Below are 14,622 nucleotides of genomic sequence, written 5' to 3'. Positions count from 1 at the left end.
TTTATGTATACGGAGCTTTGTCCCTGTGCTTGTATGCGCTCATAAATACCCTAGCATTAGCGGAGTCTCTCGCTCGGAGAGAGAGAGGCGTTCTCTGGGGGAAGACGTGGTCTCTGGATTAAGGAGCTCATAGTAGAACTGCAATTTGTAGAAACATTAAAATACCAAAAAAGACAGGTTGTTTATACGAGGTTTCATAATCGCTGACTAACGCGGCCAATCGATGGTTAAATGTCATATACACATATGTAGAAGTGACTGGGGACGGCATTGTTCAGAGATGTGAGTGCATGTTTTGACGGCAGTGTCTGCTATCAGTTGGGAATTGATGCCTTTGGAATGTAATGTTGGTTTAGAAAAGGATTTGTTTGTGAGGGCTGAAACAGATGGGGCAGTAAGAGTAAGTAGCAAATGTAAATCATTTTTTTAAGGTTTTTGATAAGCCTTTAGAGGGGATGTACAGCATGAGTGCATCGACCACTTAATCAAAACGCAGAAGAGAATCAACCACTCAAACTACGAAAATGTGTTTTTCAAACAGCTTTGTTCAAAGAAACTATTTGTTTTTGTTGTTTTTGTAAGTAAGTATAAATGCATCTTGTAACTGCAGGGCAGTTTTACCTATTTATTTCAATACAGGCCCTTGTATGCACATGCTCTAGTCCATGGGGGTTGTATAAAGTTCTGAGGTCCAATAGGTAAGACAGGAGGATTATATCATTCCATCACTTTACAGCTGTCTCCTAAAGTGAGATACTGCATACTAGCTCTCCTTAATTGCATTTACTAATGACTGAAATGATGACGCATCGTTTCTGTATTAACACGCATTTTTGTCTTTAATTAAAAATGTATTTTATATTGCGAAAGTGATTATTTCAAGTAGACTGCAAAACTAATAAAATCTTGAAATATGGATTCAGTCGAGGAATATGCAAGAAATTTTGTGTTTTCAGACTCTCAATTTGGAGTATGTACAACTTGGCCAAAAGCCTGAATGAAAAGAAATGAATCAACCCAAAAAATCAGGCTGACTAATCACACTAATAACACTTAAATTGTTTCTTCAAGAAGGTTAAAATAAAGTGTTTTATGGAAGGTTATTCAGAAAGAAGCATTTGAGATCAATCTATTAATGACTAGAAATGAAAAACTGGTTGTTCAGGTCTAGCTCAAAGATTCTGGTCCATCTCTTATTCAGCATTCCTTGATTCTATTGAACCACCTCTGGTCCCTGATGACTTACAGGCTCTTTGGTTTTAGTTTCCAGGATTTCTAACGGGGATCATTCTTCAAAAATGTAATAATTCTGAATCCGATTGCCTGCTTTGAAAGAACTTGTGGTACCAAAACCACATTATCGCATGTTTTTGACAGTAGTTCATAGATTACTTCATCTGCAATTTTGGTGTTCATTGCTAAATTAAAGTATTGCGATTTTATAAAACCAGTCAATTCTAAACTAAGGATTACTTGCTGACAAAGACTTTGTAACGTTTAGTTATCCTTGACCAAGCAGCTGGTATTTACTGCAATGGCAATGTTTTGCAAAACCCCGAAAAGGATAGGCTTAGTATTTGATTTTAAACAGGGTGTTTAATTCAGCTGTTGGGAAAATATTGAACAGAGCAACAAAAAGTGTATACACTTTCCCAGTACAAATGCAGAACTGTTTTAGATTAATAGATAGCTTCCCCTGTAGCGCACACTCGGAACACGGTTCAACTATTAGTCTACAGCACCATCTAGAGGTCGCATCGGGCACTGACATGAAGGCATGTCTCTACACTTATCCATTTACTGTGAAGAGGGATGCATAAATAACATTTTAATGGTGAACAGATGCCGAGATGCCTTCTCTAGCATACACAAATGATAACACATCTATTAGCAGCTTGTTATGACAAGCCAGATTTTCAATATCACCATTTTCTATCCATCATGTCGATTCTTATAACTTCCAAAAAATTTCATTTCCGGATAGACGTTACCCAACCATAGTCCTGCATATAGACAACATGTCCAACAGTCAATTGGTAGAACTGAAGACAACGTAACTTTAAACCACCAATACCTGCTGTAAACATGACAGCATAAAACACATCCATTGAGAGACAGCTCGTTCGGTGTGTATGCGTCCGTGCGTCGGTGTAAATTCCTCACACACGTTGCATAAAAAGTCCATAAGCTTCTTCTGGGTTTCAGGATCTCTTTTTGTTGATGTTTCTCTTCATCTTCTTCCCAGACTGCGCCCCCTTCTGGACTCCGCGCACCATGCCCTTGAACTGGCCTTGCAACTTGGCCTTTTTCCTATTCCACACAAGGAGAAGACACGGTGAGTTCCCTCACGGGGGAATCACTCAACGGCTGCGTCAGGGAGAGGCTGTAATCTAATCGGCTCCGTACCTGCGGTTGAGCGTGGCTTTCCTCAGTGGGATGTAGGCATAGGGGTCCACCTTCCCGGTCTTTTTCACATCCCCCTTCCCCTTCTAAATAAAAACAAAGCAAAAAGACAAAAGGTTCAGGGGTTGCCTTGTCCAGAAGGGTACAATGCAGTGCTTGGTTCCAGTCCCACTGGGCGGGGCTGTGGTGTGGCTGTGGCGTGGCTCACCTTGGACTTGTATTCTACTCCTGAGTCTCTGCCGCCCCCTAGTGGTCTGTGGATGCCGGACCCTCCGGCTGAGAGGACAACAGTTTGCAGTTGAAAAACCGGCCTATATTATTGATAAACCAGACTACTAACCGACTTGAATATATCCCTGTTTTTGACCACATATTTAACACCAATGGGATCTTGGATGCGCAGTTTGCTTCTGAAAAGGCTAAACCGTTCGGGCATTCATATGTCAAATAATCTTGCTTCGATAACCTCATTTCTGAATGAATAAAATTGATCAATGATTAGATTAACTCGTACCTTTGTATTTGGACTTGGCGTCCGTCTCCATGTCCTCGTCGAGGTCGTCGTCGTCGTACTTCCTCTTCTGCGTCTTTTTCTGCGGGAAACAGAAGATACGGAGCGTCATTAGGAGCGGTCACACGGGAAGCCTCCCCAAGGGCAGCAGGAAGTAAGCGCCGACCCCCGCCGAGGGGCGGGGTAATCACTTACAGTCCTCACGCCCGCCTCCTCCAGGATGTCCTTCAGGTCGTCCTCTGCATCTGTGGAGAGAGGGGACGGTCAGAAGATGAAGGGTGTGAAGGCCATGGAGGCTAGGACGGTGTAGCAGCTAGTGTAGCGGCTAGAGTAGCAGCTAGCGGATAGTGTAGCAGCTAGCGGCTAGTGTAGCGGCTAGTGGATAGTGTAGCGGATAGTGTAGCAGCTAGCGGATAGTGTAGCAGCTAGCGGATAGTGTAGTGGCTAGTGTAGCGGCTACGGATAGTGTAGCAGCTAGTGGATAGTGTAGCAGCTAGCGGATAGTGTAGCAGCAAGCGGATAGTGTAGCAGCTAGCGGATAGTGTAGTGGCTAGTGTAGCGGCTAGTGGATAGTGTAGCAGCTAGCGGCTAGTGTAGCAGCTTGCGGCTAGTGTAGCAGCTAGCGGATAGTGTAGCAGCTAGCGGATAGTGTAGCAGCTAGCGGCTAGTGTAGCAGCTAGCGGCTAGTGTAGCAGCTTGCGGCTAGTGTAGCAGCTAGCGGATAGTGTAGCAGCTAGCGGCTAGTGTTGCGGCTAGTGTAGCGGCTAGCAGATAGTGTAGCGGCTAGCGGCTAGTGTAGCAGCTAGTGGATAGTGTAGCAGCTAGCAGATAGTGTAGCGGCTAGTGGCTAGTGTAGCGGCTAGTGGCTAGTGTAGCGGCTAGTGGCTAGTGTAGCGGCTAGGCTGTTTGATTCCTGGCCAAAATGGTCCATCATTCATTCATGCAAGTCGCTTTGGATTAAAGGGCCTGCTAAATGTCTAAATAGTAAATAGTGTGATAAATATTATAAAAAAGGTGGCTCAGGGCTTAGGGGACAGGTGAGGCGGGGCCAGGTGTGGTCGACGACTCATCAGCGCCATCTTTAAACACTATATTTGGCTTCATTTTGAACGCTTCATAAACCGTGCGCTTCGGGCAGCAAAGTGGGAACCTGCGCCCGATTCTTCCTCCCCACGCCTACCTTTCTTCACGTCATCCTCTTCGTCGTCGCCGTCCTTGATGATGAGCCGTCCGTCCGTCGTCAGCTTGAAGCCGTGCAGCTCCTTGGCCCTGCTCTTCTTCTTGGGGTTGGTCGCTGTGGGGAACAACGGACAGAAGGCCTCAGTCGGACAGGTCGGTTCAGAGCCGTCCGTTCGGCGGATGCTTTGGTGTGTGCGCGTCCTTTACCCAGAACTCTCTGGGACACGGTGGGGTCCAGGAAGTTGAGCGGCTCGTCCTCCTCGCCCTCCTTCAGCCACGCCCGGCCCTTCTGCTGCTGCTTGCCCGCCTTCTTCTGCCCCTTGCTGCCCTTCCCGCCTTCGTCGTCCGACATCTCGCTGTCCGAGTCCGCCAGGATGTCCTCGATGCTGCGAGGACACGCACGCAAAGTCAGGAGGGACATAAATATATATACTATGGAAAAAAAGTAAAATAATGAACGGCCAATATATCTAGGTACATAATTCATGACATGAGTCATGTGAACGGAAAGATGAAATGTGTACACGGTAAGTAAATATAAACTGTAGTACAGTACATGACATGCCTGTAAGGTGGATCTAGTGACAGATTCATGTCAGTAATGCATAAGGATGTGAATAAACGTGTGGTTTACTTTTGGGACTGGGGTTTGGGGGCGTCCACCTCGCTGTCAGAGTCCTCGGGCTCCTCCTCCGCCTCCTTGCGTCTCTTGGTGCGGGCCTCCGACTTGCGGATGTTGATCAGGACCTTGTGATGCTCGACGGGAAGCATGCTCTTCACCAGCTCGAACCTGAGGCCAGCACACAGCGTTCAGTCAAACCTCATTACACAGCGTTCAGTCAAACCCCAGTGGACAGGGTTCAGTCAAACCTCAGTGGACAGGGTTCAGTCAAACCTCAATGGACAGGGTTCAGTCAAACCTCAATGGACAGGGTTCAGTCAAACCTCAATGGACAGGGTTCAGTCAAACCTCAATGGACAGCGTTCAGTCAAACCTCAATGGACAGGGTTCAGTCAAACCTCAATGGACAGGGTTCGGTCAAACCTCAATGGACAGCGTTCAGTCAAACCTCAATGGAAGTCTACTATATGACCAGTTTATATCCAGCCTACTGATACACAGAATGCCGGATTAAACCCTTCCTTTCGGTAACCATTAAACTCATCCCCTCTGTTCCTTTTAGCGGGAAGTAACAAGTAGACCATGAAAGTGTGTGTACAATGACATGGAATATAAAACGACAAGTATTCGCCTGCTATTGTAATTTTCTGCTAAATAAATAGAAGTTAAGTGTATGTTTGTTATCGATGGATCCTTTGGGAGGTCACCGGACTTCCCTGGACACTCACCCAAACTTCCTGGTGAGCTTGGTGAAGATGTTCTTCAGCTTGGTGCGGAAGTGCCTCTTCATGTCGTCCTTCAGGTTGCCGATGCCGTCCATCTGACCGGGGGATAACAGAGGGAGTGTTTAACATCGGGGACCCGGTACCAGGAACCAGTAGAAACGCTGACCCTGAGCGCAGGTCAGAGCGCCAGGACGGCTTCAACGTACGATGACCGAGACGTGGGACGCCAGGGTCTTGGGGTCCATGACGAAGAGGAGCACTTTGATGAAGCCCAGGGCGGCTTTGACGATCTCTCGGGTGCTGGAGGAGAGCAGCAGGCACACGTTGTGCAGCAGCTCTTCCATGGTCGTCGTGGCGATGGAGTCTGGGCGGAAGGAAACGTACCGTCGGTCACGGGGCCTCGTGAATGGCCAACGGTCCGTAATGTTTAACTTTACAGTTTTAATGCTCGACGTCTATAGTTATTATTAGCGCTGTATTATTGCTTACCTTTGTACTCGAACACCAGGCGAGTCAAGGCCAGCACGGTGCAGGTGATCATGGTGACCGAGCCCATGAGGCCTGCGTACACCAGGGCCAGGTACTGCTCCAGCGCGTCTGGGGTTGAAAGGAAGAAACACCTCAGAACGCCTTCAAACTATTGGACAAACCCTCATATCCCAGGCTGACCCCAAAGGAGAAACGTTATGCAAGTAATTCCAGACATGCTTCTCACCCTTTGGATTGCCACAGAAGCGCACAAACGCCTTCCCGATCTCCACCAGAAGGGTGTAGGCGTTCTTACGGGCGCCCACGGACGTCTCCTTGGTGCAGATGATGACCTGACGGACAAACAGGAATAAGGAATAAGACCCCCTTCCAACACGCTGTGCGTTGGCGTGTGCGGTCGACCAGGCATCGTGTGCGGTAGACATCGGGTTGTCTGGCTCTACCTCTGGCAGCAGAACGATGATGAAGTCCCGGTGCTCGTCCTCCAGACGCTTCACGATGTGGAGCAGAACCTTGAGCCTCGGCTGGAAGACAAACAGGACAGCGAGACAAGAGTTAGACAGGAAACCAGCATCCAGTAGACACTCGCAGGGTTTCCCGCAGAAAATGTGTTAGTTAAGATGGTGGGGGGGGTGCACGCTTTTACAGGTGGACCATTTCTGCTTATTTTCATGCAGGCTGTTGATCAATACAAAGAGAGTAAATTAAGTTTTTGGATTATTTTCTACTTTTGCATAATATTCGCGATTAAAACATTTAAATAAAAGTTTTTCTTTTTGGGACGTTGTAGTTAAGGCGGCAGGCCTGTGCAACTTAGGCGGGCGCCTAAGAACTTCGGGGAAGCCTGACTTGTGTGTCCTGTGTGAGGATCTAGCCTGCGGTGACGGCGGCGTTGGGGTCGTACCCGTTTGGCGGGCGAGGAGGCGTTCTTCAGGGTGTCCAGCAGTACTTGTTTGAGCGTCTCCATGTTGGCCGTGATGAAGGCCTGGCACTCGGGCCGCTCGCCGCCGCACAGCTCCTCCAGCACGCGGTACGCCTTCTTCTGCATGCCCGCCTCCTTCGTCTGACACACACACACACACACACACACACACACACACACACACACAATGACATTCTTAAAGACATGAAATTCACTGGGAGTCACTTCATAATAACGGAGTAGGAAGTAAACAATAAAGATCCATCCTCCGTACCTCCAGGTAGGGCTTGATCAGCTCATAGGTCTTAGTCATGGTGCCCTCGTCCACACAGGGCGCCATGGCAACCACCAGATCCATGACTGACAGCCTGGGCAGGGGTACAGGGAGAGGTCGTGAGCCGTCTGCATGAGCCGCAGGCTAAAACCACGAATCTTTATCAAAACAGAAGACAAACGCCATCCCAGTGATGAGTGGCCTCAGCCTACCTGGTGAACTCGCTCTCCTTGTTGCCCAGCCTCTCCGTGGCCTTCTGCAGGAAGGCGCAGATCATGGCCAGGTCGGTGATGGTGAGGTAAACCTTGATGGTGTCCAGGACGGCCATCCGGTAGTAGGTGGGCTCTCCGGCAGCCGGCTGCTGGCTGTACACGTTGAACAGGATGGGCAGGAAGTTCTTGGCGAAGCGACCCACCTCGGCCCGGTCTCCTTCTACAGGCGGGGGGGAGGACGACACATGAGACCAACCTGGGACCCTTCAACAGCACGGGTACGACCCAAAACTAGAGACCAGTATACTCTGAAGGAGACCAGTATACTGTGAAGGAGACCAGGATACTCTGAAGGAGACCAGTATACTGTGAAGGAGACCAGTATACTGTGAAGGAGACCAGTATACTCTGAAGGAGACCAGTATACTGTGAAGGAGACCAGTATACTCTCAAGGAGACCAGTATACTGTGAAGGAGACCAGTATACTCTCAAGGAGACCAGTATACTGTGAAGGAGACCAGTATACTCTGAAGGAGACCAGTATATTCTCAAGGAGACCAGTATACTGTGAAGGAGACCCCTGGTGGGGCCCTTACCCCTGGTGGGGCCCTTACCCCTGGTGGGGCCCTTACCCCTGGTGCGGCCCTTACCCCTGGTGGGGCCCTTACCCCTGGTGGGGCCCTTACCCGCGGTGGGGCCCTTACCCTGGTGGGGCCCTTACCCGCGGTGGGGCCCTTACCCCTGGTGGGGCCCTTACCCGCGGTGGGGCCCTTACCCTGGTGGGGCCCTTACCCGCGGTGGGGCCCTTACCCCTGGTGGGGCCCTTACCCCTGGTGGGGCCCTTACCCCTGGTGCGGCCCTTAGCCCTGGTGGGGCCCTTACCCCTGGTGGGGCCCTTACCCCTGGTGGGGCCCTTACCCCTGGTGGGGCCCTTACCCGCGGTGCAGCTCTTGGTGATGGTGGCCCTCAGCGCCTGGCAGATGGTGAGCCGCAGGTCGGGCCGCTCGTTGATGGCCGTGCCCAGCGCCCGGGCCAGGCTCCTGAAGGAGGTCTGGATGTCCGTGGCGCCCGTGCAGAAGCCAGGGAGCATAGTCCATATCTGGGAGGGAGGGGGGGAGGTCAGAGCACAGAGCGGGAGGGGGGGGTGGTCAGAGCACAGAGCGGGAGGGGGGGGAGGTCAGAGCACGCAGTCTCAACACCTCGCTCTACGCCTCGGCACTGACGAACGCTCTCGTGAGGAGAGGTCACTGGTAGCTACCTGCATCTGCAGCGTGTTGTAGACTTTGGCCTCCAGCTTCTCTCCGGCTTGCAGCAGCTGTTCCGCTGCGGACACACAGGACCCGTGGGTGAGGCGCCGGCTGATGAATAGACCACACCGAACCAGGGCCCCCACTCCGCATCATGCGCCGGGCTTACCTCTCTGGTGGAGCGTGGAGGCCAGGGGCAGGAAGTAGGAGCTGAAGAACGCCAGCTGGGTGTTCTTCGCGTGGTCTCGGAGAATCGGCACCAGCCAGCTCCGGGGGAACTCCAGGTCGTCACTGAGGAGCAGAACGCACACAACGAGATCAACCAACGGCACTACACTCATACCCAGTGAGAACCACCGGGTGAGGCTGCGTTTGGACCCTCGCTAGGACCTAGGGGACGTACTCGTAGCCCGTGATGTTCAGCGGCACGGCCCCCAGGACGATCTCGGGGCCCATGCTCTCCACAGCGCCCCCCATGGCCAGGTCCAGCTCCCCGGTGAAGGGGAAGTGGGGGGTGGGCCGCAGCGCCGCCAGGGACTGTAGGGACTGGGGGGAGGACAAGAGTCAGTCTCCTACACCTTCCACGCCTCTTCACAGTCCACAGGCCGGCCAGCGTTGGGCTGGGCGACTCATCGTGTATTAATCACCAATTCTATCGTGGGTCAACCGATCTCCAAACTACTAAAAACGAGTTGAAACGTTTTTGTTTGTTCTCATTAAATGTCATTAAATGGATACATTGTTGTACTTAAAGAGGAAATTTCAAAGATCTCAGTTACAAAGTGTTTTATTGGAGAGAAATGCTTAATAAATGCATCATGTTCTCAACATTGATGAAACAGTGATTATGACTTATTCAGTATTGGAGCGGTTGGTGTCCAGCGTACCTTCATCATGACGGGGTGCGCCCGCCTCCCTGCCACGCGGTAGAAGGAGCCGAGGGCCTGCAGGACGAACGGCCAGGAGGCGTGGTAGCGGTAGGACAGGCCCTCCTCCACGATGCTGCAGGAGGAGGAGGAGGAGGAGGACCGCAGGGGGAGGAGGAGGAGGAGGAGGGAGAGGAGGACCGCAGGGGGGGGGGAGGAGGAAGAGGAGGACCGCAGGGGGGGGGGGGGAGGAGGAGGAAGAGGACCGCAGGGGGGGGAGGAGGAGGAGGAGGAAGAGGAGGAGGAGGGAGAGGAAGAGGAAGAGGAAGAGGAGGACCGCAGGGGGGGGAGGAGGAGGAAGAGGAGGAGGAGGAGGACGAGGAGGAGGAGGAAGAGGAGGAACGCAGGGGGGGAGGAGGAGGAAGAGGAGGACCGCAGGGGGAGGAGGAGGAGGAGGACCGCAGGGGGGGGGGAGGAGGAGGAGGACCGCAAGGGGAGGAGGAGGAGGGAGAGGAAGAGGAAGAGGAAGAGGAGGAGGAGGAGGAGGGAGAGGAGGAGGAGGAGGGAGAGGAGGAGGAGGAGGAGGAGGAGGAGGAGGACCGCAGGGGGAGAGTGGGTTAGTTGGCGTCATGATTCAGGACCGATGAACCGCAGCAGGAGGCTGAGGCGGTCGTAGCCCCGGAACTCACCGGAACATCCTGCAGATGTAGGAGGCGTTCCCGGAGGAGGCGCTGGCGGTCACCGTGCCGATCGCCTCCATGTGAGGACCCACACACTCCGTCAGCAGGGTCTGCGCGCGCACACACACACACTCACCATTATTACAATTATAACAGCCATCAGTACATGGAGCAGAAGGTACAAAGTAGGACGAGCATAACACTTACAACATAGATCCTACAAAGAATCAAGGCCTCAAAAACAAGGATTGATCTCAAGTCGGTTGATTTAATTTGTACTTTGAAACATTAAGTTATTTTGACACACACACACACACACACACACACACACACACACACACACACACACACACACATACACACATACACACACACACACAGTAGCAGCACGTGGAACAGAACAAGACTGCCCCTAGCGGTGGGTTTACCTTGAGCGTGTTGGTTGCCGCGGACACCACGGGCGTGTGAGGGGAGAGGAGGCAGGTCATGGCCGCTGTGAAGAGGCGAGGGAGGTGACCCATGTTCAGGGAACTCTGCAGGCTGAGACAGAACGAAGCCATTTAGAAAACCCTCGTTACTGAACGGTAACAACAACAGAACAACGTCTCAGTGTAGGCTAGTGATCGGCCGATATTTTATTTTATTTTTCTTGCCCGGCATGATTTACAGACAGACAGTTCAATAAATGTTCCTTTTTTTATTGACATTTTTTTATCACCACTCATTTTTTTGATGTAAATTGAGGGGGAAAAAGCAGTACCGGCTCCAAATATCGGCTCAAGAAAATCGGGAGCCCGTATCGGTCATCGGCAAAGGCTGATGAAAAATAAAATAAATCCATATCGGTCGATCCCTAGGGTTGTCATGAAGAGGTGAATGTGCGTTACCCTGCGAGATGGACGTGGGCCTTCTCCATGACAGCGAGCCATGCTAGCAGGGGCTGCAGGTCGTTCTCGCTGGGCAGGTAGTCGTACAGGGCCTGGGGGGGGGAGCATTGAAACACAGTTTAAACCCTCCACTCCTACCCCCGGGTGTGGTGTGGTGCGGTGCGGTGTTGTTGGGTCTCACCGTGATGATCTGGGCGTTGAGCTCCGCTGACATGGTGCTGGGGTTTGGCTTCCCGTTGAACAGCTTGTGGAAGGCCTGCATGGCGCTGGCCGTCACCAGCTAAACACACACACACCGTTCCATTTAGCATTGACCAGACGCTTGTATCCAAAGAGGCTTCCAGTGAATTGTAAACACGTCAGTGATGGACAGAGGGGGAGTGAGGCCTCCTTGAGCAGTGAGCTCCTCCCCCTATCTGGAGTCAGACCCCCCCTATCTGGAGTCGAACCCCCCCTTATCTGGAGTCAGACCACCCCTATCTGGAGTCAGACTCCGCCCCTATCTGGAGTCAGACTCCGCCCCTTATCTGGAGTCAGAACCCCCCTTATCTGGAGTCAGACTCCGCCCCTATCTGGAGTCAGACTCCGCCCTTATCTGAGTCAGACTCCGCCCCTTATCTGGAGTCAGACTCCGCCCCTATCTGCAGTCAGACTCCGCCCCTATCTGGAGTCAGACTCCGCCCCTATCTGGAGTCAGACTCCGCCCCTATCTGGAGTCAGACTCCGCCCCTTATCTGGGGTCAGACTCCGCCCCTTATCTGGGGTCAGACTCCGCCCCTTATCTGGGGTCAGACTCCGCCCCTTATCTGGGGTCAGATAGCGTCATAATGAAGAAGCAGCTTCTGAATGAATCCATCTATGGATGAACCGTCTCTAGGTTTTAACGTGTTCTCACCACGTGTCCGAGCGTCATCACGCGCAGCAGCGTCTCACAGCAGGTCTTGACCGCCCCCTGGGGGAAGGAGGGCAGCAGCTCCTTCAGGACCCCCAGCACGTGCAGTGTGGTGGTGTCCTCCTTGCTGCCTGAGAAGAAAAAAACACACGCCAAAGCATGAGGTGGGTGGTCCTTCTCATGTCAGGAAAACGAATAGCGAGAGAAAAAGAGTGTGCAGATTTGTATGACAAATGTGTGACTTTTTTGTTTCTTCTCTTTACCCCCAGCCTGTTCCATTTCTTTGATGCAGAACTTGGCCGTTGCCATGGCCGCGGGATGATGGGATGGGGCGTTGTCTTTAAACAGGAACTCGCTCCCTCTGAGGATGGAGCACACGCCGTGCTGCGCCGCCTTGCGGACCTGGAGGAGGGGAATCAAGGGCAGGGGGATGACGAGGGCGTCCCGTTTCCTCTCTCTCCCGGTCTTCAGTCTTTATATATATATATATATATTATATGTATTAGGGTTAGTGAGCCTTGAGGTTGTTATCCTAGACGGGCAGAGATCGGTCTAATTGAGCAATAAGGGTTTGGCTGAGCACTGCTGTTTGGACCTTGGGCTTCTTGTGGACGGTGAAGCTCAGCAGGCCGTGGTACGTCTGCAGGGTGGAGGGGTAGTTCCACACGGACACGTCCTGCTTCTTCAACAGGGTGGCCAGGCACGACAGCACCTGCATCACAACGGGGACAACGTCGTCAGGGGCGTCAAGGTCTGGGGGCTGGAGACCAGGCTACTGCAGAGTGAATACATGAACCCAAAAGAGGCTTGGGCGGGAAGACTCAGGGGGCCGCTCACCCAACGGAGGGCGGAGCCGGTCTCACAGCTGGCCTGCTGGGACATGACGTCCATCAAGGCCTTGGACGTGTCGGAATACTTGGAGACCAGCACCGGAGTAGGGACCCTGGGGACCCGATAACAACACACACACACACGTCAAACTCTGGAATTCTGTGATCCAGTGAAGTTCATTGGATATTCTGAGGACAGCGGTGCCAGCGAGGGTCGACCGAGGGCTGACCGTTTCATGACCAGGCAGAGGAGGTAAGCCACGGCGGCCAGGGACTCTGCAGCGTCCACAGCCTCCAGCGTGGTCATCTACAGGGGTGGTTAGGGGTTAGGGCGCTCAACTCAAACTCCCAAATAAATACAAATATGATTGAATATATTGGCGTTTTAGTCTCGACAGTCTTTAAGCCCGGAAGAAGTACTCACCAGGGCAGCAAAGTATTCAGTCTCCGTCTCTTTCCCTCCTTGAGAACGGATCACCTCAGTGACAGCAGCAAGCACAGCACAGATCTGTTGCACAAACCAGGCAGCACCAATGAAGGCCTCACTGCACAACGTCTAACACCTACGCCTCTTCACTGCATCGGCATTTAAAGCAAATTTTAGCAAGAATCCGACCTAAAACCTCGCTAACACCAGTTAGAACGTGTCAAATTCTAAGTATCATAGCAAATGATACGAGTGTGATTGTGTATGTAACAAAAACAACACTGATCATTCAAAATCCTTATTTACCTCTTTGTGAGGGGCGGAGTTGGACTCCCAGTACCGCTGCACCTTACTGAAGGTGAGGTTGGAGCAGTCAGACAGGCCACTGAGGAAGGTGCCGGAGGTCTTCTCGGTGAAGGCCAGATCGTCGTCCTCCTCCTCCATGCGGGCTCCTCTGCGGTCACTAACATCCAGGGGTCCGACTTGCAGGTCATTGTGGAGCTTAAGAGCGTCGACTGTGAGATCACTCTTCTCTGTTGGAAGACATACCGTTTAAATCAGATAATAATCCACACAGATATTGAAAAGGAGTTCCTGGGTACAGGAATTGGCGCAGTAGATCTGCATTCCACACACAAACTGCATTCCACACACAAACAATGATTTGTATAATTTGAATTATGTCCACAAATATTATACAGGACATAGATATAAGCAGATGTAGTAGTACAAGTAATGTAATACAAAAATAACACAGGAAAATACTAATCACGGGCGGGGACACACACACACACACACACACACACAAAAACCATCAACAACTAATATTTCACCAACGAGCATGCTGACAAATACTATTCAACACATAACGTTAATGTCAATGCATGCATCGTTAGCCACAACATTTAAGAAAATGGACTAGCCTAGGATAAAAGATTGAACAATCTTACAACTTAATTTGACAGCTTTGTAGAGTTATTCAATGACTTGAACTATAGAAACATACATCGTCTGTACAAACACGGGTTGATCGGATCAATGTTAATTTTAAGATAGTCGGTGCAGTGACTGAGGCTGGCCGACCGACCCACGTGTGACCAGGGAGGCAGAAGGAGCACGGCTTACCACTCGGTCGGCTGAAAAAGCGACTTTTAGCAGCCTGTCGATAACGATTTGTTTCGGGATTCGAATCGCTGCTGTGTCCTTTCTTCCATCGTTTCAGTTTGTTTGCGACCCCCGACTTGAGTTTTCCAGATTTTACCATTATGGATGATAAATAGTCACGCTCCCTCTGCTCTATTTTTACAGCAACTCCGTCGCTCTCCTAATACGTCACTTTTATATCACGTGTCTTCTGGTTTGTCTTCAAATCAACCGGTAGAGGGCGCTGTCCAGCAATAACTATTTGTTATGCGTTCACTAGACTCTGGTAAGGGAGCATACATTGGCAGAACA

The 14,622-nt window shown here is 51.3% G+C and overlaps 1 protein-coding gene across 1 annotated transcript; it reads right to left on the bottom strand.

The window, feature by feature from the left end:
- Positions 1-1,619: 1,619 nt before the first annotated feature.
- On the bottom strand, positions 1,620-14,480 carry rrp12 (ribosomal RNA processing 12 homolog). Its single transcript, XM_079730878.1, has 33 exons — positions 14,293-14,480; positions 13,474-13,700; positions 13,165-13,248; positions 12,971-13,047; positions 12,748-12,853; positions 12,506-12,622; positions 12,174-12,312; positions 11,914-12,041; positions 11,200-11,298; positions 11,019-11,110; positions 10,560-10,671; positions 10,141-10,241; positions 9,473-9,587; positions 8,989-9,131; positions 8,755-8,876; positions 8,597-8,661; positions 8,275-8,437; positions 7,338-7,557; positions 7,126-7,219; positions 6,834-6,992; positions 6,373-6,453; positions 6,156-6,261; positions 5,930-6,037; positions 5,647-5,804; positions 5,444-5,535; positions 4,728-4,883; positions 4,301-4,479; positions 4,095-4,208; positions 3,110-3,159; positions 2,918-2,996; positions 2,612-2,679; positions 2,407-2,489; positions 1,620-2,310 (listed from the first exon to the last, which is right to left on the bottom strand). Exons 1-33 carry the CDS (start codon positions 14,429-14,431, stop codon positions 2,202-2,204), a joined length of 3,885 nt encoding a protein of 1,294 aa, XP_079587004.1. The 5' UTR covers positions 14,432-14,480; the 3' UTR covers positions 1,620-2,201.
- Positions 14,481-14,622: the final 142 nt, after the last annotated feature.

This window comes from Pollachius pollachius (genome assembly GCF_949987615.1).
Source record: "Pollachius pollachius genome assembly, chromosome: 2".
Taxonomy (NCBI): Eukaryota; Metazoa; Chordata; class Actinopteri; order Gadiformes; family Gadidae; genus Pollachius; species Pollachius pollachius.
The sequence above is the reverse complement of the archived record's forward strand: the minus strand, read 5'-3'. Positions and strand labels throughout refer to the sequence as shown.

What these genes read in the sequence shown, in the direction of transcription:
- rrp12 (XM_079730878.1), bottom strand. Translation starts at nt 14,431, where the DNA reads ATGGTAAAATCTGGAAAACTCAAGTCGGGGGTCGCAAACAAACTGAAA. An exon ending in AAGGAGAGCGAGTTCACCAG is followed by an intron (nt 7,220 to 7,337) that starts GTAGGCTGAGGC and finishes ACCCCTGCCCAG; the next exon opens with GCTGTCAGTCATGGATCTGG. An exon ending in CGTCCCACGTCTCGGTCATC is followed by an intron (nt 5,536 to 5,646) that starts GTACGTTGAAGC and finishes TCCCCCGGTCAG; the next exon opens with ATGGACGGCATCGGCAACCT.